The sequence below is a fragment of the Carettochelys insculpta genome, chromosome 12 (genome assembly GCF_033958435.1).
Source record: "Carettochelys insculpta isolate YL-2023 chromosome 12, ASM3395843v1, whole genome shotgun sequence".
Lineage (NCBI taxonomy): Eukaryota > Metazoa > Chordata > Testudines > Carettochelyidae > Carettochelys > Carettochelys insculpta.
The window spans coordinates 46895338-46918817 of NC_134148.1; the positions used below are offsets into that span (position 1 = coordinate 46895338).

At 45.0% G+C, this 23480-nt stretch overlaps 1 protein-coding gene across 3 annotated transcripts in view; it reads left to right on the forward strand.

Annotated features, from left to right (window-relative positions):
- IQGAP1 (IQ motif containing GTPase activating protein 1) overlaps positions 1 to 23480 on the forward strand; it is a 335028-nt gene that overhangs the window by 68940 nt on the left and 242608 nt on the right. The window contains exon 1 of one of the 3 annotated variants that reach the window (XM_075006489.1): positions 9310 to 9334. The exons of the other annotated variants lie outside the window; for them this stretch is intronic. Coding sequence (XP_074862590.1) covers positions 9321 to 9334 — 14 coding nt within the window. The 5' untranslated portion in view covers positions 9310 to 9320. Of the gene's footprint in view, positions 1 to 9309; positions 9335 to 23480 lie in introns of those variants that run through there. 3 annotated transcript variants of the gene reach the window in all.

Genomic DNA, 23480 nt, shown 5'->3' on the forward strand with positions numbered 1-23480 from the left:
GCATGCTGGGAGTCTGGAGGAGGAGCTAGAGATGAACAGAGATGAATCTGTTAGGGGTTCCAGGAAGTAATTGGGTCACATAGGTTTCACCTCAGTCAGTTTGTGCTCTCCCATCATTATGTCTACCAGCCATGGCCACACTGTTCGTTGTGATCTTATGCTTGAGGAAGTCAGTGTCTGTCAGAGTATCCAGGACCAGATGCCTGTCACCTAAGAAGCAGTTAGAACCTGCACTGGCACCTTACTTGACCCAGCTGCAACTAATGGAAGGTGAAGAGCCGAACAATGAGGTGAATAATCCACCCGGTAGTATCAAGCAGTGCCACCTGCCATGTCATCCTTTTATTCAGATGAGATGATTCAATTACTTCCGTACATGTGACCTCACTGGAAATATTAAAGGTTTTCAAGACTTACTGAAGAGAATGGTGAACATGTTGAATATCACACTGGAGATTATCTGACAGAGGCATCACAGATTTCTCAGCATTCATTGGCTCTACATAACAGCTCTTTTGCCCATGCAGGCCAAGTGCAGGTACAAAGGGTTTTGATACAGGGAGAAACCACAATTCCAATTCATGTCACATAATTTATATTCATATTTCCTTACCATACTTCTGCCAGTCTATGTTTAATCCTTGGTTGATGGAGTCAAATTTGCAAATGAATTGCAGCAATAATTAGTTTGTGGCTCCCTTGTTTACTGAATGCATTCACAGTGATTAGTTGTTTCAGCAATTACATGTTTGGGCTTGTCTTGTCTTAACCTGGATTTTGAGGAAGAAGGAGCTTCCGGATGGAGGTTTCCTTCCAGAGAATCCCCGAGGGCTGCATGCCCGCATGTGTATTTTGGAGTCTGGAAGAGCTTCTTCCAGACTCCGGCTCACATGGCCATGTGCTAATGAAGCGCGGGAAACTTACATCCGTGCCTCATTAGCATCTTCCGAACTGCTCATTACCATGCTGCTTCCAGAAGAAGCAGCACATGTAGATGCAGCCTAAGAAACATGTAACATGCAAATTATTACCCGAACAGTTGTTCTAATCATATTTTTAAGCAAGTTAGGCAGCCTACTGGCTTGGGCCTGATCCTTCCCCCATTTGGTCTTAGATGTTTCCAGAAAGCATCTTGGGTGGTAAGTGGGGCGTAGGGGGTATGGGAGGTCCTCTGGTGCCTGGCAACTCCCCGTATTGTTTGGTTTCCCACCTTTATATCCCTTCTGCCCAAGGTGAGAATATTTTGTGTTCAGTTTGTACTTTTCTCACCTTGAATGGAAAAGTACCAAATCCAAAATGCGCTCCAGCATCAGGTGGCTTTTGTAGGATCAACCTCAGTTTGGGCTTATATGAAAAACAAAAGCATTAACAGATCGTGGTCTGGAGTACTGGGACATTATGCCTCCAGAGCAGCCCTCATTAGCACATTTAGAGTTATGAACAGATTCACACTTCATAATTCTTACTTCACATACAAGAATGATACATGCACAGAAATAGAATATACAAATTCAGCAATTTGTAACTTTAAAAATGTCGCATGATGCATTTTACCTAAAGTATTTAAGTTTTGCATATTTGTATTCATAGTCTAATTTTCATAAAGCAGGGGTTGGGGGTGACAAATCCCATTTAGCTCTGGATGGTAAGTAGTAGATCATTTTTCTGTCCATTCTTATGTACAGCTGTGGTCTGACATACTTTTGTGGTGATTTGGAGCCAGAGTATCACTGATTGGAGTGTCTCTGAACCTTGCATCCATCTCCACGCCACATCAGGGGACACTAACTAAATCACCCCGGCCAGGACTTTGTCAAGCAAGTCTTTAATAATCTCTTAGGATGGAGATTCCACCACCTCTCTAGGAAATACAGTCCAGTACTTCACCACTCTCCTGGTGAAACAGTTCTTCCTAATATCCAACCTACACCTCTCCCTCTGTAATGTCAGACCATTGCTCTTGTTCTGCCATCTGGCATTACTGAGAACAGCCTCTGTCTATCCTCTTTACAACGTCTCTTTGAGAAAGTTGAAGGCTGCTATCAAATTGCTGCTCACTCTTTTCTGCAAAGTAAGTAAGCTCAAATTCCTCAGCCTCTCCTCATAGGTCATGTGCTTCAGCCCCTAATAATTTTTGTTGCTCTCTGCTGGACCTGCTCTATTGCATCCATGTGCTTTGTGTACTGGGGGCGGGGGTGCGTGTGTCCAGAACCGGATGCAATACTCCAGGGCTGTGTCTGCACTGGCAAGATCTTTCAAAAGATTTTTTGAAAGAAGGGGACTCTTTTGAAAGATGCAGCAGAGGGTCTACACACAAAAAGCATTCTTTCGAAATGAAATTGAAAGCGTACAGCTTTCCTTTCAAAATCGCTCTTCCTTTCCCACTGCAGGAAGAACACCCCCTTTGAAATCTTCTGTCGAAAGAAAATCTGTGTAAATGCTCCACAGGCCCTTTTATTAGAAAGAACAGTCTTCATGGTTTTTTGATCCCTGGCCTGTTCTTTTGAAAGAGCGGAGCCTGTGTGGACACTCTCTTTCAAAAGAGCAGCTCACTCTTTTGATCTTCTTTTTAGAGTGTGGACACATTCATTCAAAGGAGGTTCTTTTGGAAGAGATCTTCTGGAACGGCTTCTTTTGAAAGATCACTGTAGTGTAGATGTAGCCCACATGTGGCCTGACCAGTGCCGAATAGAGGTGAATAATATCTTCTCTAGAGCTGCTGGAAATGCTTCTCCTAGTGCACCTCAGTATGCCATTAGCTTGGGCTACAAGAGCACACTGTTGACTCATACCCAGCCTTTCATCAGCTGTAATCCCCAAGTCCTTTTCTGCTGTATTGCTACTTAGTCAATTGGCACCCAGCCTGTAACTGCTTGGGATTCTTCTGTCCCAAGTGCAGGACTCTGCACTTGTCCTTGTTGAACCTCATCAGATTACTTTTTGCCCAAACTTCCAGCTTATTTAGGTCACTCTGGACCCTATCCCTACCCTCCAATGTATCTATGTGTCCCCCTAGCTTCATGTACCTCACAAATTCTGCTTAGGGTGCAATCCATCACCTCCAGGTGAATGGTAAAGATGTTGAATGATTCTGGCCCCAGAACTGATCCTTGGGGCACTCCACTTGAAACCGAGCACCAATCAGACAGTGAGCCATTGATCACTACCTGTTGGACCCGATCATCTAGCCATCTTTCTATCCACCTTACAGTCCATGTATCCAGTCCATACTTCCTTAAATAATGGCAAGAATGTTGTATCAAAAGCTTTGCTAAAGTCAAGGTGTGTCACATCCATTGACTACCCCAAGTCGACTGAGCCAATTACCACATCATAGCAGCTAATCAGATTGGTGAGGCATGATTTGCCCTTGGTGAATCCATGTTGACTACTCTTGATCACTTTCCCCCCTTCCAAGTGCATCAAAGTGGATTCCTTGAGGATCCCCTCCATGACTTTTTGAGGGACTGAGCTAAGACTGACCAGTCTATAGTTTCCTGGATTGTCTTTCTTTTCTTTTTTAAAGGTGGGCATTATATTTGCCTTTTTCCAGTCATCTGGGACTTCTGATCTTCGCAAGTTTTCAAATATAATGGCCGAATGGATTGGTATATGTATAGCTTTTCTAAGTAGCCCTTAACCTGTTCTTCCCCTGCCAAGGGCTGCCCACCTCTTTCTCATACTGCATTGCCTAGTGTAGTAGTCTTGGAGGCTGACCTTGCCCATGAAGACAGAGGCAAAAAAAAAAGTATTCTAATAATCCTCCATTATTTCATGGTTGCAGACCATGAAGATAAAAAGAGAAGAAACCATTTCTTTCTTCTTTGTTGTCTTACTTTTGCATGCTTTGAGCTGATTCTCGTGGACCTAACTCTTTTTTGAGATGGTATGTTTACATTACAAAATTAGGTCAAATTTGTTAAGGTAAGTTTTTTATAAAGTTGAAGGTGCATGTCTACATTAGCACATAAAGTTGACAGTGTGTGTCCCTATTTGGGATGCCAGCTTTGACTTTGTCAGCAATGCATTGTGGGTACATATCCCACAGTCCTGCTGCCTTGTTGCATTGTAGGTTTCCATCCCAGTGTGTGTTGGGACAAAAATGTGCTGCGTCTGGTTCTGAATGTGTGTCGTCAGCATCCCATAATGCACTTGTCTCCTCCGCATCCCTTTGGAAAGCAACAGCAAAAAATGTTTTGTCCCCTTTTTTCATATCAGTGCAGATGCCATTGAAAGGCTAGCATGGAAGCTGTCAGCTTCAGATTGTTGTTGCAAGTATTATGAGAACCTCATGCATGGTGCTGCAGTATGTGCAGAGCCTAAGCAGTTGTGAGAGCGATGAAGACTCCGAGGAGAACACAGACATATATGAATTTGAGACACTGAAGAAGAGGGACAGGGAGATGCTGGCTGCACTCGATGCTTTATACAAAGTAGAGCGCTGGTTCTGGTGCTGTGAAACCAGCTGAGACTGGTGGGAACACATTGTTCTGCAGGTATGAGACTACAAGCAGTGCTACAAAACTTCTAGATGCATAATGACACTTTCATGGAACTTTGTGAATTGCTTTTCCCAACTCTGAAATGCTGCAATACCAAAACAAGACTTTCTGTGACAGTTCAGAAGTGTGTGGCAATAGCTCTGTAGAAGCCTGCAATGCCAGACAGCTACTGGTCAGTGGGCAGTCAAGTTGCAGTAGGCAAATCTGCAGCAGGGGCTGCTGTGATCCAGGTAGCCATGACAATCAATACTCTTCTGCTGCAAAAGACAATGTCTCTTGTAACATGCAGAAGACAATGAATGGTTTTGCCAAGTGGAGTTCCCTAGCTGTGGAACAATAGATGGAACACACATGCTTATCTTGGCACCAGATCATCTTGCCAAAGAGTACATAAACTTCAAAGGGTCTGTCTCTATAGGATTGCAAGCAATGGTGGATCTCAAAGGTTGTTTTACCAGCATCAGTTTGGGATGGCTAGGAAAGGTGCATGACACTCATTTTTAGAAACTCTGGTCTGTTACAAATTGCAGAATAGAACTTTCTTTCCAGAAGAGTACAATTGGAGAGATGGAGATGCCAAAAGTGTTTCTGAGATATCCAGCTGACCCCTTGTTCCTTTGGCTCATGAAGCCATACACTGGCAGCCTGGACTGCAGTAAGGAGCAGTTCAACCAACAGGCTGAGCAAGCACAGAATGATGATAGAATGTGCATTTGATCATTTAAAAGCCAGGTTCTGGAGCCTGTTGACTTGGTTAGACCTCAGCGAAGGCAACATTCTTCTCATGGTGGTAGCCTGCTGTGTGCTTCATAAGTTGTGTGAAAGTAAGGGAGGGGGAAGAAATTTCATGCCAGGCTGATGGGCAGAGGCAGATCTCCTGGCTAGTAATTATGAGCAGCCAGACACCGGGACCATAAGAAGAGCACAGCGAAGGGCACCGCTAATCCGAGAGGCTTTGAAAAACAGTTTTATGAATGATCAGACAGTGACATGAGAGTCATGTCTGTTGTTCTGAAGGCGGTTCCATCAAATCACGTGTGCTGGCCTGTAGGCTCTCCTCCCTTCTAGAACACAAGCAATAAAGACACTAGTTTTCTGAACTTAAGTAGTTTTTATTCAGGGGACACTAAAGGAGTTTGTGGCAGGGGTGTCAGCTGTGGGAAAGGAAATGCATTTTGTGATCACAGGTTGGGGGAATGTCAGCCTTCTGCTCTCAGAAGTGCTTCGAGCATGTAGTGGAAGGCTGCCCTTGACTTTTCCCCCCCTGCATTCTGGGATGCTGATTAGAGGGATGTTAGGATACATGGTGAGGAGGGTTTGTGGTTCAGCATGTGCTGTGGTGGGGCTCTGTGCTCCTGTACCAAGTACTGCAGGAACTCTGTTTGCTGCATCATCAGCTGCAACAGCTCCTCCTTGATCTCCACTTCATGCTGTCCGAGTGCTCTTCTTTCTTCACAATCCAGTCTTCTTTCTTCCCGATCAACCCTCCTTTCCTCCAGGTTGGTTCTCCTCCACCCATTTATCTGTTCTCTAGCTTCATGAATTTATCTTCCTGTGTTTTTCTGCTGCAGATCTGTGACGGTCTAACAGTGGGGGTAGCGGGGGGGCGGTGGTCAAACAGCCCACCTATTGAACACACTGCGACAAAACATCCATGAAGGGTAGACATTAAGGAGATACATTTACTGTTGAGAAGTTTAACGACACACAAATGAATTTCATGAAAGAACCTCTGTAAAAGACAATAGGTGTGTGTTTTGTGCAAGAGCAAATTTTGTCTTTTAAGCATTTCCTTTGCAGCAAATACTATACAGAGATTTTAGGGGACCTGCTTGACTAACTTTGCTTCCAGGCTTGGTAAGGCACAGATGCAAGGCATGCTTTCAAGCCTGTGATTGTAAAAGCAGTTTTTTGCAGCTGTGAATAGTGCAAGTAGGTGGGTGGGTGTGTTACGGGCTGGGGCAGTCATCACATGCTTCTCCTCCTACTCTTTTGGGGCAGTGAGCCTTTTTCTTCCCCTGAGGGCTTGGGGAAAGAAAGGGGAGGCAGAGAGAAAGCATGTCAGTGCAGTTATGCTATCAGGGCTTTGTCTCTCTGGCAGTCACTGCATATTTCTACTCTCCACTGTGCTGTGATAGCGAAAGTTTTCCCTTTACCCAGCAGCCCAGAGAGAAGAGGAGGGTGGTTCAGGCATGACAGAGCAGCTTAAATCTCCTTCCCCTGCTTTCTCTAGGTTGCAAAAAGAGATATTAGTCACTTTAGAATAAAACACATTGATAGGGAAAGAATGCTCACTAAATCTGGGCAGAAGGCTTCACTGCTCTGTGGAGTCATGATGCTACATTACTTATTGGTCACCTGGGCTATGTCTACACGTGCAGCCAACATCGAAATAAGCTATTTCGATGAATAACGTCTACACGTCCTCCAGGGCCGGCAACGTCGATGTTCAACTTCGACGTTGCTCAGCCCAACATCGAAATAGGCGCAGCGAGGGAACGTCTACACGTCAAAGTAGCACACATCGAAATAGGGATGCCAGGCACAGCTGCAGACAGGGTCACAGGGCGGACTCAACAGCCAGCCGCTCCCTTAAAGGGCCCCTCCCAGACACAGTTGCACTAAACAACACAAGATACACAGAGCTGACAACTGGTTGCAGACCCTGTGCCTACAGCATAGATCCCCAGTTGCCGCAGAAGCAGCCAGAAGCCCTGGGCTAAGGGCTGCTGCCCACGGTGACCATAGAGCCCCGCAGGGGCTGGAGAGAGAGCATCTCTCAACCCCCTAGCTGATGGCCGCCATGGAGGACACAGCAATTTCGACGTTGCGGGACGTGGATCGTCTACACGGTCCCTACTTCGACGTTGAACGTCGAAGTAGGGCGCTATTCCTATCTCCTCATGAGGTTAGCGACTTCGACGTCTCGCCGCCTAACGTCGAAGTTAACTTCGAAATAGCGCCCGACGCGTGTAGACGCGACGAGCGCTATTTCGAAGTTGGTGCCGCTACTTCGAAGTAGCGTGCACGTGTAGACGCAGCTCTGATGGGTTAAGTGTTCTATCCAGGAAGTCAGAATAAAGCAAGCCTTCCCAAAAACCAGAAAAGCTGTCCATTAGCACTTCAAAGACTAACAAAATAATTTATTAGGTGATTAGGTTATACCTAAACACCTAATAAATCATTTTGTTAGTCTTTAAAGTGCTACTGGACTGCTTTTTTGTTTTGATAGTATATAGACTAGCACAGCTTTCTCTCTGTTACTATTCAACATGCAAGGCACTACATTTAGCTGTTTGGAATGGAGATCGGTCAACTACATGAAAAAGCTCACCCAGATCCAGACAGACATCATCTTTCTCTCCAAATGCAAGAAAACAGATATTGTACCCAAGGGACTGACAGTGAAAAACCCATTACAATCAATGTACTACACTGACTACAGTGAACATCTATGCCACACAGTCTCTGAGAAACTGAGGAACCACTTGATCAAAATCCTTTACAATAAACAAAAGATGATTAAAAATGAACTATCACCTAATAAATTATTTTGTTAGTCTTTAAAGTGCTACTGGACTGCTTTTTTGTTTGGATAGCATATAGATTAGCAAGGCTTTCTCTCTGTTACTATTCCCAAAAACCTTGTGCGAAGAATTGAAGAGTATCTGTCTGAGAGCTATATGGAGATGTGCAAGGAGGATTGGCACTCTGTCCCCAATTAACAAGTAATTTTTCATGTGTATCCAGCATGATGAATTTAGACAAGGAAGGGAAGAAGAAAGTGAGGCAAGCTCAGAAGGTGTGGGGCTGCAGCATAGTTTGTCTGGGAGAGAGAGAAAACAGAGTTGAATCATGGGAAGGCGTTGCAAGGTGTGGGATGGATACTGCTCAGCCTGAGGGAAGGATCTGGCATGTTTGAACTTGGGGAATGGTTCAAGTGTGCTGTTGATGATGGTGTTCAGTACACTTGGTTTGGGTGGATTCTTGCAAAGCTCTGTCAGCACTCTTTGAACAAAGAATGCTAGATTTTAGAACTTGTTTGCGGAGTTTTAAATCAATAGAATCTGTAAAAGTGAGTTTCTTAAAATGTTTGCATCAGCTCATCATTTTGGTCAGGCCATTGGTTCAGGAGGAGCTGGTTATCATTATTTCTAGCTCTCAGTTTTGACCATGTGCTCAGTTCTGTACAAGAAACAGAGGGCTTAAATAGGATGACAAATATTCTGGTGGATTCAGGGGATGAGTAGATAACGAGCAGATAATGATTTCATTGAAATATTGGTGACAATGTTTTTTTCTGGCAGAGGTTCAAATTTGTGGGCTCTGCAGAAGGAGCCTATTTTAGATATGTGCAGAGTTAAATATGTCACTGTGGGGTCACAGCTATATGTTGAAGTACGGGTTTGCCTCTTCTCAGTAGTTGTTTATGCCCTGAAAGTGTATGCCCTGGACATTTCTTATGGCACTCGGTAAGAGAGTTGATTAACGCCACTGAAGACTTTTACTAGAAGTGCTTTCATTGTTTAGTTGCTACAGGGTTTGTTGCTCTAGTATTTAGGTCAGGGGTTGGCAATCTCTGGCATGCGTGCCACTCTCATCATGTGATTCAATTTAGAGCGGCCTGTGGTGAGGGCTCTGACCCTGCCCTCCTCCCCCATGTAACATAGGAGGGAGCAAGGGGCTGGAGATGGAGCCCCCTGCCACAGAGTCCTGCACTACAGTGCAGGGCTGGGCCCAGAGCCCACTGGGCCAGGGCTGGAGCCCGCCTACCCCAAGGCACCTCTGCAGGGCTAGGGCTGGAGCCCCAACCAGAGCATGGGCACTGGCAGGTTTGTGTTCAAAGGCAAAGTAATTTTTTGTTGTTGTTGATGTTTTAATTAAAGAATAGGTAGTTTATAAATAAATGAAATATTTGTGGTTTTGCGTAGAGGCATTCATGGTCAAAGACAGCCTAAAGAGCACATTGAAAGACTCCTTTCTTCATCATTTCCCCCAAGAATGAATTTACATTTCCACTAACAAAACAGAATTAATTTGACATTATTGTTCCAAAGCCCTAGTTATAACTGTGTATTTTTACAGCATTATTCATGATTACAGAAAATATTGACAGGTGTGTCACTGATGGGTTTTATTTACTTATTGATGAAGCTGTTGTAATAGGACTATTAGTGACTTTTAAAAGTATCACCTGCACTTGGGCCATACATAGAAATCAAAAGGTCAGGGTTTGGCACTTCGCTTAGGAAAGGTTGCTGACCCTTTTTTAGACGCAAGATGTCTCCTTGCACCTTTCATAGTTTGGCTTACTTGGATCATCATCTTTTCCCCCTTATGCCATGGATCTGAAGCTAACCTGGATTAGTTTTATTTTTTATGGACATATGTGATCTCTGGTCCATTGGACTCCATGGCTTTATACTGCCATGTGGGCATATGGCCAGAATGGCAGCACTCTTGTCCTGGAGCTGACCTGCAAGTTCCTGAATCATTAGTTTAAGAATAGCTGTGGAATTGAAGGCTCTTCTTCACAGTGGTGGGAAAAAACTAGATAAACTGCTCGATCAGTGGTTCCCAAACTTTTTGGTATCATGCCCCCCTTTGGATTATAGAGAAATCCTCACCGCCCACCTCTTCTTTACTGTCATCCAACCCCACTTTTAAAATAAACACAAAAACTTGATAGAAAATGTTATTTAAAATTAAAAATAAGCACAAATAGTTTTTCTTAGCCCCTTTAGGATGCTTGGTGCAGCCCCAGGTGGTCACCTACCTGAGCTGCCCTGTGCCACCTGCCAGAGCAGCCCATGCCAGCTGCCTGCCTGGATGAGCCCTGTGCTGCCAGAGCTGCCTGCCTGAGCTGACCAGGCCCCGTAGTCCTGGGGCCACCCGCCGGCCTGCCAGCCACCCGAGCCTTGTGAGTTGTGGGCCAGCGGCCCACCTGTCAGCTGCCTGAGACCCATGCTGCTGGGGCCAGGTGACTGCCTGTCTGCTGCCCACACCCTGTGCTGCTAGGGCCAACCATCTGCCTGTCCCCCAAGCCACTTGCCCACCCCCTACAGTGCTGGGGCCAGTCACCTGAACCCCCTGTGCTGCTGGGGCCATCCACCTGCCTGCCAGGCCAAGTCCTGCGAGCCACCTGCCCCAGTCCCAAGAGCCACGAGCCGCCCAACCGAGCCTTTCCCCTCCCCCAAAGCCAGGCACCACCAGCCCCCTGCTCTTACCGCGTTTCCATGCCCCTCCCCTGAGCCAGGCACCCCCCAGTTCCCCATCTAACCCCATCCTCCTGCTCCTTCCCGTCCCCTGCAACCCACACTCATTCACCTTTGCTGGGTACTAACAGAGAGTTTGCTGGTGGCAGCTAGATCCATATGGGTCTTCGCTGGCTGCCTGCTTTTTGTAGTGGCTGCACTGGGTCACCCATGTAAAATGGCAGGGGCTGAGAGCTGGAAGCAAAGGATGTCTCTTTCTTGGGGTGAGGGGAATGAAGAGGGGCCTGGGTCACTTCGCACCTCCCTGGAATTTCTTCATGCCCCCACTGGGTCACTCCCCCTAGTTTGGGAAATCATGTGCTAGATTGTTCTCACTAGTTACCCTCCTTCTCATTCCATTCTTTCTAAAACACAGTTCCTTTCTTGCCCACAACACATGACAGGAAGGAAAGCAAGCAAAACAGGAGGAAAGGCACCACTGATGTCACTCTGCTCTTATGCATAACTACAAGATATTTGCCACCCTCGTCCTTTGCCCATCTTTTGTGTTAGCTTGTGATCCTTGTGACAGGATCCCGAGTGCAGCCTGGGACTGCTGTACCTCCTTAACATGCCAACTTGGGCTGTGTCAATGCACAACAGCATATGGAGCCCCACACCCAGCTGGATTGCATGAATGCTTCATGGATCACATGGAAGAAGGCACTAGCTGAATCCTCCTCCACCAGCTTCCAGCCTTGTGGATCAGGAAAATGCCGTTTTTCAGTGTTCAACACAAGCAATGCAGGTTTATTAGTTGGTTCACTGTTCCATGAATGGAAAGTGAATATATACTAGTCTTTGTGAACCTGAGTAGATTTACCAACACTTCAGGCAAAAACTTGCTGGCAAAGGTAAACAGCAAAACAAGTGTATTGATTACTTTTCCTTGTTGAATGTGGGGAATTATTGGTTCTCCAAATTATAGCATGTTCTAGTGACAACTGTACAACACAGTCTCATAGCTTTATACACACTAATTATATACATATTTAGATAAGCTATGCTGCACCTCAACATGAGAGTTTTGAGCACAAGCTTCACTAAGGGAGTGGCTTTTTATTTTCACTTCCCTTTTTCTCCATGGTCATATTTTCTTTGTCTTCAGCTGTTGATGCAAATTTTCTTTCAAGGGGGCTAGACTATTGAGGAGCTGTGTGGTGATGTAACATGCGTGCTTTTGTACTGCAGTGCTTAACTTTTTTCTAAGCCCAAAGAAAGGGAGAGCAGCAGTGGAAGGAAGAAGGAATTTGCTATGCACTTGTTTCAACTAGGCATTTAAAAAAGTCCAGAAGAAAGGTGTGGTAGTTAACCAACTTTCCTAGTAGACTTCCTGTACCTAGTACAGAAAACCAGTGTTAAAGGCAGGAAGTTGTGCATATATTACACATTCAGAGATCATAGGGCCAGGTAAGACCATTGTGGTGGTAATAATCCCTAAATTCAATCTAATGCTTTTCATCAGTAGTTGCCAAAGCACTTCACTTTAGTTTGTTTATCCTTACAACACCACTGAGAGGTAACCAGATATTGTCCCCTTATATTACACATAGGCACTGCATTTTTAGTGCCAGTACTTGCCGGTATTGAGTACCAGTACCTTGGCAGCCCCAGTTGTGGGATTGTCAGGCAGGGAGTTGGCTGAGTACTGGCTCTCTAAATTTTTTTAAACAAAAAAGCACTGCAGATTGGAAAGTGAGGAACAGCCTAAGTGGCTTGCCCAAAGATGTCATTGGTAGAATAGAGAATTAAATCCAGTTTTCCCAAATCCTAGGATACTGTCTGAATGCATTGACGATCCTTCCTTTTATCTGGCCTGTCCTACTGCATAACACAGGCCAGAGGATTTAGTTGAATGAATTCCTGTTTGAAGTAGCACATATCTTTTAGGAAAACATCCAGTGTGCCATCCCCTGTCCCTAATTTGTTTAGGATCCTTTGAGAAGGGGACAGCTCAGAGAGAAGAGGGGTTTAAAAATACTTCCTGTGTGACCAGAGGAACACCAGACCAGAGGAGTTTATAGAGGGGGAGCCAGGTACATCTAATAAACATTCCCTTAATTTAGTCTAATAACTTCTTTCCCTCCACCCAAGGAAGGTGTTCCCTTCACCAAGAATAAACAACTCTTCAGTATTAAAAATAATGCAGGCAGACCTCCAGCAGCAGAGTTGAGGCAGTCCGATTTTATTGTAGTAAATGCAGCATATGTGGTTATATTTTTGTGAAGAGGTGCCATGTATGTGAATTTGGTACAAGTACTTGTGGCCTTCAGAAATTGAGAATGGGTCTGTTGTCCAAAATGTCTGAACTGGAGGAGCTAAGGGTAACTGAGAGGTACATAGATGACATTTTCTGGGATACAGTAGAGTGATCCCACTCCAGCGGTCTCTGTGTTATAGAGGAGGATGAAAATCTGAGGTGACGAGAACAATTAGTTGGAATGGAGGGACGTGATCCCTAATTGGGATTCTTTTTCCGGATGGTATTAACTCATATTGAGCGTACCTGTACAGGGGAGGGAACTCAGGGTAGTATAGTAATGGGGAGTGAATTACTGGAAATATAGATAGTTGGGTTTGTGAATTGCCTGCCATGTGTGAAAGTTGTGGTCCTTGTGTTATATCTAGACAGACTTATGTGCAGTGCTGGGGAGAAGCTGATTGTCATGGTCATGTGGATATCAGTGACACAGGGAGAGTGGGGAGAGACTTGTGTATGTTTATATAAGAGATTATGAATAGTGGACCCATCTGAATAGTGATGCAAGACAGGATGTGACTGCTATTGTGGCTGGTTCTCAGATCTGGAATGATTTTACTTTTTACTTGACCCTGCAAACTAAGAAACACAAGTCACATGTTAACAGATGGTTGAGAGTTCTGAGGTGGAGATAATGGACAGACTTTGCATTTCCTGACTGATCTAAGTGTGTAAGTATGGCAGAAAAAGCTTCAGCTTCTCTCCTTTAGTTCTGAAGTTAGGTGACATTTTCAGACACACTATAAACAAAGAAATCATCTGTGAATAAGAACAGAGGAAGATAGAATTCGAGACTGTAATGCAGATGTTACAGTTCTTAACATTTCATGTATGTGCACTGTGTGAGCAGAAGAAAAAGTTTGCAAAAGACTGTAGAGGAAATACACAGTGATAGCCTTATTGCCCATATATCTTCTGTTTGAGAAACTATTTGAACTGTTTAGAATGCTTGAATTGTTTGTGTTAAATGTAAATAGTTATGGTGGAATTTTCAAAAGGACCGATGGGAGCTAGTTGCCCACTTCCGGTGGTTTTCAGCAGGGTATGTTAATTGACTCCCTTTGGCACATTTGTAAGCCCTACCTTTCTTTACTAATTGTCTATAATATTTCTCTCTTTGAATGTGACTGCAGCTTGTTAGTAAGACCTAAATTAAAGCTTTTAAATACAAAACCTTGGGTCTGACTGTTTGAAGTGCAGTAATTATACTTATTTTGCCCTGATATTCTCGTTACTCTGACATCTACAAGGGAACCTGTTGAAACAGGAGTGAAGTGGTAGGTACTACTTGAGTACACTGTGCATTGAGACCTTCTCTCTCTCTAGTGTCCAAGCATCCTCCTAATAGTGGACTATGCCAGGGTGAGCAAACTTTTTACATCGGGCCCCACTTTTCATCCCTGCAATTAGCAGGGCCTCCCCAACCTGTTTGATGTCATCCAAACCAATGGAAATTTCGGTTGTGTTCATATGAAAAAAACTGTTTCGGCACTTGTGTCATGTGACACGATTTTTACATTGGGTCTGGAAGCCATTTTAATGCCCAGTGTGGCTATTGACCTCAAATATTGTGCAACAGGGGCAGTATGAGGTGTCTAATGAAAGCTAATGATGCCCGAATCTAGGTATGCTGTTTATATGTCTGTATCATGTATGTAGATAAAGTTAAAACAAAAAGCAGTCAAAGTAGGTAAAAAGTAGGTAAAGTTGTAGATTTTAGCTATGTAGCTGTGTGAGAAAATGTTTGAGTGCTAAGCTTCACAATAGGTGGTGTGAACTCAGCCCCAGCCAGAACGAATGGACTATAAACAAGTGCTCAGGCATCAAATCTACATCCCAGATGCTTGGCACTTGGTTATTGGACTGCATTCCATTGACAAGTGACCTGAACTGAAACAAAGGAACAGGTCCATTTCAAAAATTTGAAACTGTACCCTGGAATTCATCCAATGGCAGTTGCCGCAATAGCCCACCTGGGTCAGGTGGAGGCAGACCATCAAGGGACTATGGGAAGAAGAAAGAGCTTGGTCTCACAACATAAGAACACAGCAAAAGAGAATACACAAGAAGACAAGGAACGCAACAGGAGAGAACAGTGGTGTGGACTTAGCAATGCCCATCTTGGATCCTTTGTCTTTTGATCTCCAAGGGTCCATGTCCCAGCATGGGGACTCCAGCGGGCTGGACCTATAATAACTGAATCTATGTAACCTGAAATGAACTTTCAGAGACTTTTTCACAGTTTGCTCACCAGTTCACTAAGTAGCAGGAGTAATGTCTTTCATGTACCCTCTCTCCTCTGTTACTGGCTTATAGCCTGCCAAAGGTAAAGAAATTGGGAAAGTAAGCTATCTGAACTAAGGTTCTCAGGGAGGGAAGTGTGAGCAGTGTGTATGGTACTTGGAGGTCTTTTAGCACTGTGGGACCTCCATGTTATACTAAATAATTCTTCAGTTTCACGGATATAGGGATCGAGGTGAGAGCAGTGCAGAAAGCTGTTGTGGTACAGAGAATAAAAGAGGAGGAATCTGAGTTCCTAAGGAGGACCACATGGATTGCTGCTAAGTGGCTTGGAAATTGAAGGCTTGATATGATTGCATAATAATTTGTGTGTTTTGATTTTTATATAAGATATTTGTTTAATATCTTAATTGCTTAATCTGAATCATTCACTCACCTTTAGTGGCCTCGTACATGAGCAGGAGTCACCAACAGAGAGGAAAATGCAAAATTTGAAATTGTCTTTCTCTTTCACAACAGTGGCACCTACTTGAAAGATTGAAAGCTGCCGGCAAACTGTAGGTAGTCCATAGTGTCTGACGATGATGTCTTGAGCTTGCACAGGGTCATCGATTGTGAAATCCTCTACTGTTTTTAACTCCGTTCATTCAATAAAGATTGAAATGGGGAGAACAGTAGATCCTGGAGCAGGTTGAAACAGTACCTTGGTCTTTCCTAGGCTGATGGTCAAACCAAAGAGGCGAGTGGCATAAGTAAACTTGTTGACGATGAGCTGGAGATCAGATTCCTTGTGTGCCGTAAGTGTACAGTCGTCAGCAAAAAGGGCTTCAAGGATGAGCCTCTCAAGCATCTTGGTTTTAGCATTCAGACGATGAAGGTTGAAAAGTGACCCATCAAGTCTCGGAGGGGTAGCCGTGTTAGTCTGGATCTGTAACGGCAATGAAGGGTCCTATGGCACCTTATAGACTAACAGAAAAGTTTTGAGCATGAGCTTTTGTGAGCACAGACTCACTGATCTGATGAAGCATCTGATGAAGTGAGTCTGTGCTCACGAAAGCTCATGCTCAAAACTTTTCTGTTAGTCTGTAAGGTGCCACAGGACCCTTCGTTGCCATCAAGTCTGTATTTGTGTAGACTCCATGGTCCAGGTCCCTAACTGTGTAGCTGAGGATGCACGTGAAAAAGAGGTTGAATAACACGGGGGCCAGCATGCATCCTTGCTTCACATTATTGGATATCTCAAATGGAGCTGAGGACTTGACATTTGAAAGAACAAAGCCAGTCACTTCATCGTAGAACAGGCATATGATGTTAACGAATCTTCTCAGGCAGCCAAGTTTTGACAGGATAATCCACAGGGCTTCTCTGTTGACTGTCAAACGCGTTGGTTAGGTCTATAAAGACAGTGTTCAGATCCAAGTTCTGCTCTGTGCACCTTTCCTGGACCTGCCAAACAGCAAAAATCATGTCAGTGGTGCTGCGGCCTGGGCGAAAACCACACTGTGCCTCTGGTAGGTTCTCCTCTGAGATGCTGGTGATTAGACGGTTGAGGATGACTCGAGCCAAGATCTTCCCAGCAGTGCAGAGAAGGGAGATGCCCCGGTAATTTCCACAGTGAGCTTTGTTGCCCTTGTTCTTGAAGAGCGAGATGATTGTGGCATCTTTAAAGTCTTTGGGCATGTCGTCATCTTCCCAGATGCTGATCACGATGTTGTGAAAGGCTTCAAGGGACACTGGTTTTGCTGCTTTGAAAATTTCAGCAGGGATACCATCCATCCCAGGGGCTTTGCCAGAACTGGTCTGGCTGATTGCCTTTTTGACCTCATCTGTTGTAGGGGGCAGGTCAAGACTGTCTATTGTGGGTTTCTGAGGGATCTGGTGTAGGGCCACAGGGTTGACAATGGAGGGCCTGTCGAGAAGGTTGCTGAAGTACTCTCTCCACCTGTTGTTGATGGTGGTGTTCTCCCTCAGAAGGGTCATGCCATCTGCAGCCAGGAGAGGTGTAGTACATGGCTTTGAAGGTCCATATATAGCTTTGGTAGCACCGAAGAACATCTTGGAGTTCTTGGTGTCGGTGTAGTATTGGACTTCATCAGCTTTACATCTCCCACCACTCATCTTGCATTTTGCGAAGTGCCGTTTGCGCCTGGCTCTGAAGGCGTTTTGAAATGATCATGTTTGGAGATTGAGGACTAATCATTTTGCCATAGCAGAAATGTGTTCTGTTTTTCTTCTAAGATCTTCATAATGGCCTCCTCATTTTCATCAAACCAGTCTTGGTGAACTCTCTTTTTCATTCCTAGTGTTGACTTGGCTGACTCCATCACCAGGGTTTTGAACTGGTCCCACTTTCGTGTTGGGTTGCCAGTCAGAGATCCGTGGGACATCAGCACTTCGTCAAGGCAGGCTGCGAATTTCTCACAATGACCAGTATGTTGCAGCTTACCAATGTTGAAGGAGGGTCTGACAACCTTGAGCTTCTTGTGGTGCAGTGGTGTCATGTGCAGCATAAGGACTGATCTGATGAGTGTATGATCAGTCCAGCACTCAGCTCCCCACATGGCCCTGGTGATCTTAACATCTCGAATGTCCCACCTGCGACTGATGACATAGTCAATCAGGTGCCACTGTTTTGATCTCGGGTGCATCCAAGTGGTCTTGTATTTGTCGGCTTGCCTGAAGAGAGTGTTGGTAATTGTCAGGTTTTCTTCACACAAGCTCAGCAGAAGGCGGCCATTGGCATTCATGATACCAACACCATGATGCCCCAGCACCCCTTTCCAGGTCCTACAGTCCTTGCCAACCCTGCTGTTGAAGTCACCCAACAGGAGAAGCTTGTCAATAGGAGAAGTTGCTTTCACAAGATGGTCAAGGTCCTCATAGAAACTTTCTTTTGCTTCGTCACTGCTAGTCAGTGTGGGGGCGTAAACGCTGATGACTGTAACGTGGCGAGAGGTGTTAAGGGGGAAGCGGAGCTTGGTCAGCTGCTCACTGATGCAAGTTGGTACGTCAGGAAGCTGATGCAGAAGTGATGTCTTGATGGCAAGTCCAGGCAAATACTCACCAGGCAAAGATAAGACAGCTGGCTCTGTAGCTTCTGGGGCAAATGCTGGGTGGCATAGACCTACCCTGGACCTACCCCGCAATTGTCTATGAGTTTTTAACTCAGTAAAAGATGTGGGAATTCTGAAGTGCATATAGGATTTAGGGTACAGTAACTGGGCCTCTTAAGGTAGACATCTAGAGACCATGGCTCCCAGGACAGGTGAAGAGGAGTTTGAGAATTAAAGAAACTTGTCTGCTGAAGTAGGTGTGATGTTTTTTGATTTGGGATTCACTCTTTGTTACAAATGTACTGTAGAGAACAATATGGACTCTTTTCAATGCCTGATTTCTAGGATGCTAGAGTTTACCCCATCCCCCTTTTCGTATTGCATGAAGCTGCAAGGCCAGTCAGACTGAATGTTCATCTCAGAGAAAAACTTGTTGAACTGGTTTGCTCTCTACAGCTTCCCCTTCAGACTCAGTTTCTTCCCCTCTCACCTTGTTCTTTGGGTCGAGTTTGTTTTCTTTTCTTTCCAGGCACTCTCAGTGTGATGACTTCTCATACATAAGCAATGGCGGTTCCTGTTATTTGTAACCTAGACTACCAGATGACAGCTTTCTTCCCTGGGAAACAGGAGAGAGGAGGGGCCTGGTGGGTTTGAATTGGACTTGGGCAGTTGGAGGGCTGAGCAGTCTCACTTGGCTGGAGAGAGAGGAAGGAGGGTCGGAGTCCTGACTCAGGAACCCCCCTCTTGGGTCCCCTCTCCTCAAAATGGATTGTACTCATTGATTCTGTTTCTGTGCTGACAAGTCTGTTCTGTGCTGTGTCCCAGTTGACCAATAAACCTTCTTTTCTACCTGCTGAATCAGAGTCATATCTTACTGCAGATGGGGGCAATGCCTGGAGACCCCCCAGACTACATAAAGAACCCTTTGTTTTTTTTCTAAGCAGACAATCTAGGGAAATGAGGAGCCCAAGAACAGGATAAAGTGAGTTGGGCTGCAGAAAAAGGCAGCTTGCCAGGCTCCTCAAGTAAAGGGATGCAAAGCAGCTGCTATTTGATTTATAGCTGGTAAAAATTTTTATATGTCCATGAGTGTACCTTGGACTGTGGAATCCATTAAAATTTTCTATTGGGTCTTATAGCTTATGTCCTTGAGTGCCATGCAAAAATCATTCGGTTCCCTCTGTAAGTGTGGCCATTCAGATGTCATTTCAGTGAATCTCTGAGAGACTCAGAAACTGTGACAGATGAAGGGTCTGGAGGAAGCTTCTTTTTCAAATATATCCTGTCTTGCCCTCCAGCTACCCTTCTTAACTACTTTTTTGTTTTGACTCTTACATCTTGTGATTCTTCCCCATCCCAGTTTCAAGAGAGAGTCATCTTCTGACTTTGATTCTTTCTACTTATTCATCTGCCACCTTGTGCTGGTGCTTCTCCCTTCCACTATCCACCTATCTCTTTCAAGTATTTTCCTTGATCTTTTTCTCACTAAATATTTTTATCTGTGAACCTCTTGCAGTCACATACTGTCTCTGTCCTGATTACCTGTAGGTCCATCTTATCATGGAGTTCTCCCTTCTTTTCAGACTTAAGTTTCTCAGTTCCTCACTTGGATTTCTTCTTGGAAGTTTCATCTTCAGCTCCAGCTGAAGCTTGGTGAAATGGAGCTACCCTTTCTTAATTTCATTTGATAATTTACCATCTTGTGACCTTCTGGCTGTGCAACTCTTGTGGCATGTGACCTTTTCCTCTCCCTGCAGGTTTCAAATGCTTTAATCTGTTGAATTTATTGAAGACTTGTGCCTTTGATTAATTCTGAAAAGGAATGGTCAGTGCCTGAGTCCCAAATGTTAATGCCAAAAGAGACCATTAAAATTAATGTAACCTCCTGTGTGATATAACAATGGTCATAATGGGTCAGACCCATGTTCCATCTAGCCCTGTACAGTAAACTTTTTCATATCCATCAGCCCTGGGACGGCGGGGTTGCCAGATATTCAAATATTCTGATTAATAGAGAGGTATATCTACCAATGCATAACACTAAAGAAAAACAAGATTACATATTAAGAAAAAACAAAAAATGTATTCAAAGTATTTTATTTTCCAACAACAGTAGTGGCGTACACTGTAAACTTATACTGTATTTGCTGTATTTATTTGTATTTACTTTCACTACATTGTACTTATGGGAAAATAAGTAAATTTTAGTTACAGTTAAAATGCCAGTTATTTGAGAGTTGCGGATGATAGAATGCCGGATATGAAAGAGTTTACTGTATCCTGTCTTCCAACAGTGACCAGTGCCAGATGTTTCAGAGAGAATGAAACTGAATCCAGGCAATTATCAAGTGATCTATCCCCTGTTGTCAAATCCCAGCATTTAACAGAAGATTAGGGAGACCTAGAGCATAGGGTTGTGTCCCTGACGATCTGCTTAATAGACATGGATAGATCAGTCTTTCTTATCTAATTCTGTTTTAAACCCGTTATACTCTTGCCCTTTAGAACATTGGGGACAAGTTCCATAAGTAACAGAGAGGTAGCCATGTTAGTCTGTACTCCAACGAAACAAAGCAGCAGAAATGTAGCACTTTAAACACTAACAAAATGATTTATTTGGTGAAGAGCTTTTGTGGGACAGACCCAATACAGGGTCTGTTTTGAAAATTAAATTGATCTGAAGAAGTGGGTCTGTCCCTCCAAAGCTCTTCAGATCAATCTCATTTCCAATACAGACCCTGCATTGGGTCTGTCCCACGACAGCTACATTTCTGCTGCTTAAGTTCCATAAGGTAACTGTGCACTGAATGAAGAAGTACTTCCTTATGCTTCTTTTAAGCCTGTTGATCTAATTGAGTGAGCCCTAGTATGTGTATTATGTGAAGGGGTACAACATGATTCTGAGAGCCCAGTTTCGCTGGACAGGGCACGTCATATGAATGGAGGAGTCAAGAATCCCTAAGCAACTCCTCTATGTTGAACTCCAGGGCAAAAGGAATCAAGGTAGGCCTTCCAAAAGGTATAAAGACTGCGTGAAGGCCAACATCGCTCATACTGGTTTAAAACCAGATCAGCAAGAGCAGCATGCAAAAGACTGAACAGGATCTGATGCTAACTTTGAAGAGCAGCAACACGCACGCCTCATTGATGCTCGTGAGAGGAAGAAAGGAACAGCAGCTGCCTCACCAACAGAGCCAGGACAGTTCCCTGGCCCCCACTGTGAACGCCCATGCCATTCAAAGCTTGGACTCCTCAACCACGTGCAATTTCACAGCTGAAGAGCCTGTGCAATCTCAAGACATCATTGTTGGACATGATGGACTACGACTACCTACCTACATAACACTTTATTTTCTTGTTATACATAATTTTGTATAGTATATCACTATCTCCCCTCAGTCCCCTCTTTTGCAAGGTGAACAGCCTTAGTTTTTTTAATATCTCCTCATATGGTAATTGTTCCATACCCTGGTCATTTTCATTGATCTTCTCAATACTTTTTCCAAGTTCACTGTATCGTTTTTATGATGGGGAATCCAGAATACACACAGTAATCAAGGTTTGGGCATATAGTGGATTTACATAGTGGCATTATGGTATCTTCTGTTTCGCTATCTGTTCCTTTCCTAGACATTTTTCCTCATGTGCTGCTTCTATTTTTGATTGCTGCTGCATGTTGAGGGGATATTTTAGAGAACTATTTGAAACTCCAAGACCTCTTGCTTCAGTGGCAACAGCTAATTTAGACTCCCTCATTTTATATGTATAGTTGGAATGCCATGCCTGCGGTATCATCTGCTGACTTCTATCCGGAAAGTGTTCATCTTCACTGATGGAACACAAAGTTGACACTTGGGCCTGTAGTCCTCTAATCTTTTCTTCCAATACAGAGACCAGCTTTCAGTTTGTGCAGGTGAAAGCTGCTTCTCTCCCCTGAGTGTAAGACAAAAATGACACATATTGTGCAGGTCACAGTAGCTGATCTCTCGCTAGCCATACTGCCTTTGTTGAGAGCGACTCTCTCAGTTGTACTTACTGTGCTGCTAAGTGGAGAATAGAGAGGAGAAAAAAAGGAAAAGAAACTGACTACCTGTCTGAGGCTCCCCCAGGATGAAGTTCCAGGCTGTCTCCCTCTGTTCACTGATAACTCTGTTTGCTGATATTATAAGGCTGAACTGGGTGATCCGGCTCAAAGCCTCAGCTGCAAGACAATCAACCAGGGCTGTAACAAGGGTGGAATGGCTGAGGCACCCACCTCAGGTGCCACAACTCAGGGGGCACGGTTAGCCAGCTGGGCAGCTCTGTCTGAGCTTCATATGACTCTTTAAGAGCCATTTGCAGCTTATTATGTTGCTGGCGGTGGCTGCTGCTAAAGGGACCAAGACCGATGCAGCTCCGACTGGTATCGAGTTTGAGTGGGGGCTGCTGGCTGCAATTGCCCTTGTGCTGCTGGAAGCATAATGAACTGCAAATGGCTCTTAAAGAGCCACGTGCAGCTCGGATGAAGCTGCCCAGCTAGCTAACTGCACCCCCTAAGGTGACCCTGCCCTGGCTGCAGCTGCTGTGTGCGCTCGTCGGTGCCCCCCCCGCCACCGACCCATCTGGCTTGGGAACTTGCCACCTGGGTTTGTGGGGATGCTGGGGGGGAGGGCTGCACGGTGAGTGGGGGTTGTGGGAGAAGCTAGATTTATAGGAGTGTCAGGGGCCACCAGGTGAGTAGGGCTGAGGGGAGAATCTAGATTTATAGGGGGTGAGAGAAGCTGGGTATGTTGTTGTCAGAGGCTGTAGGGTGAGTGGGGCTTGGGGGGGAGCTGGGTTTGGGGGTGTTGGGGGCTGCAGGGTGAGGGGGGCTTGGGGGAGAAGCTGGATATATGGGGTGTTGGGGGCTGCAGGGTGAGTGGGGCTTGGGGGAGAAGCTGGATATATGGGGTGTTGGGGGCTGCAGGGTGAGTGGGGTTTGGGGGAGAAGCTGGGTTTGGGAGTATTGGGGGCTGCAGGGAGAGTGGGGCTTGGGGAGAAGCTTGATTTATGTGGGGTTGGGGGCTGCAGGGTGTGTGTGACTTAGGAGAGAATCTGGGTGTGGGGGTGCCAGGGGGCTGCCAGGTGAGGTGGGCATGGGAAAGAAGCTGGGTTTGGGGGTGCACAGGGTGCTGCAGGGTGAGTGGGGCTT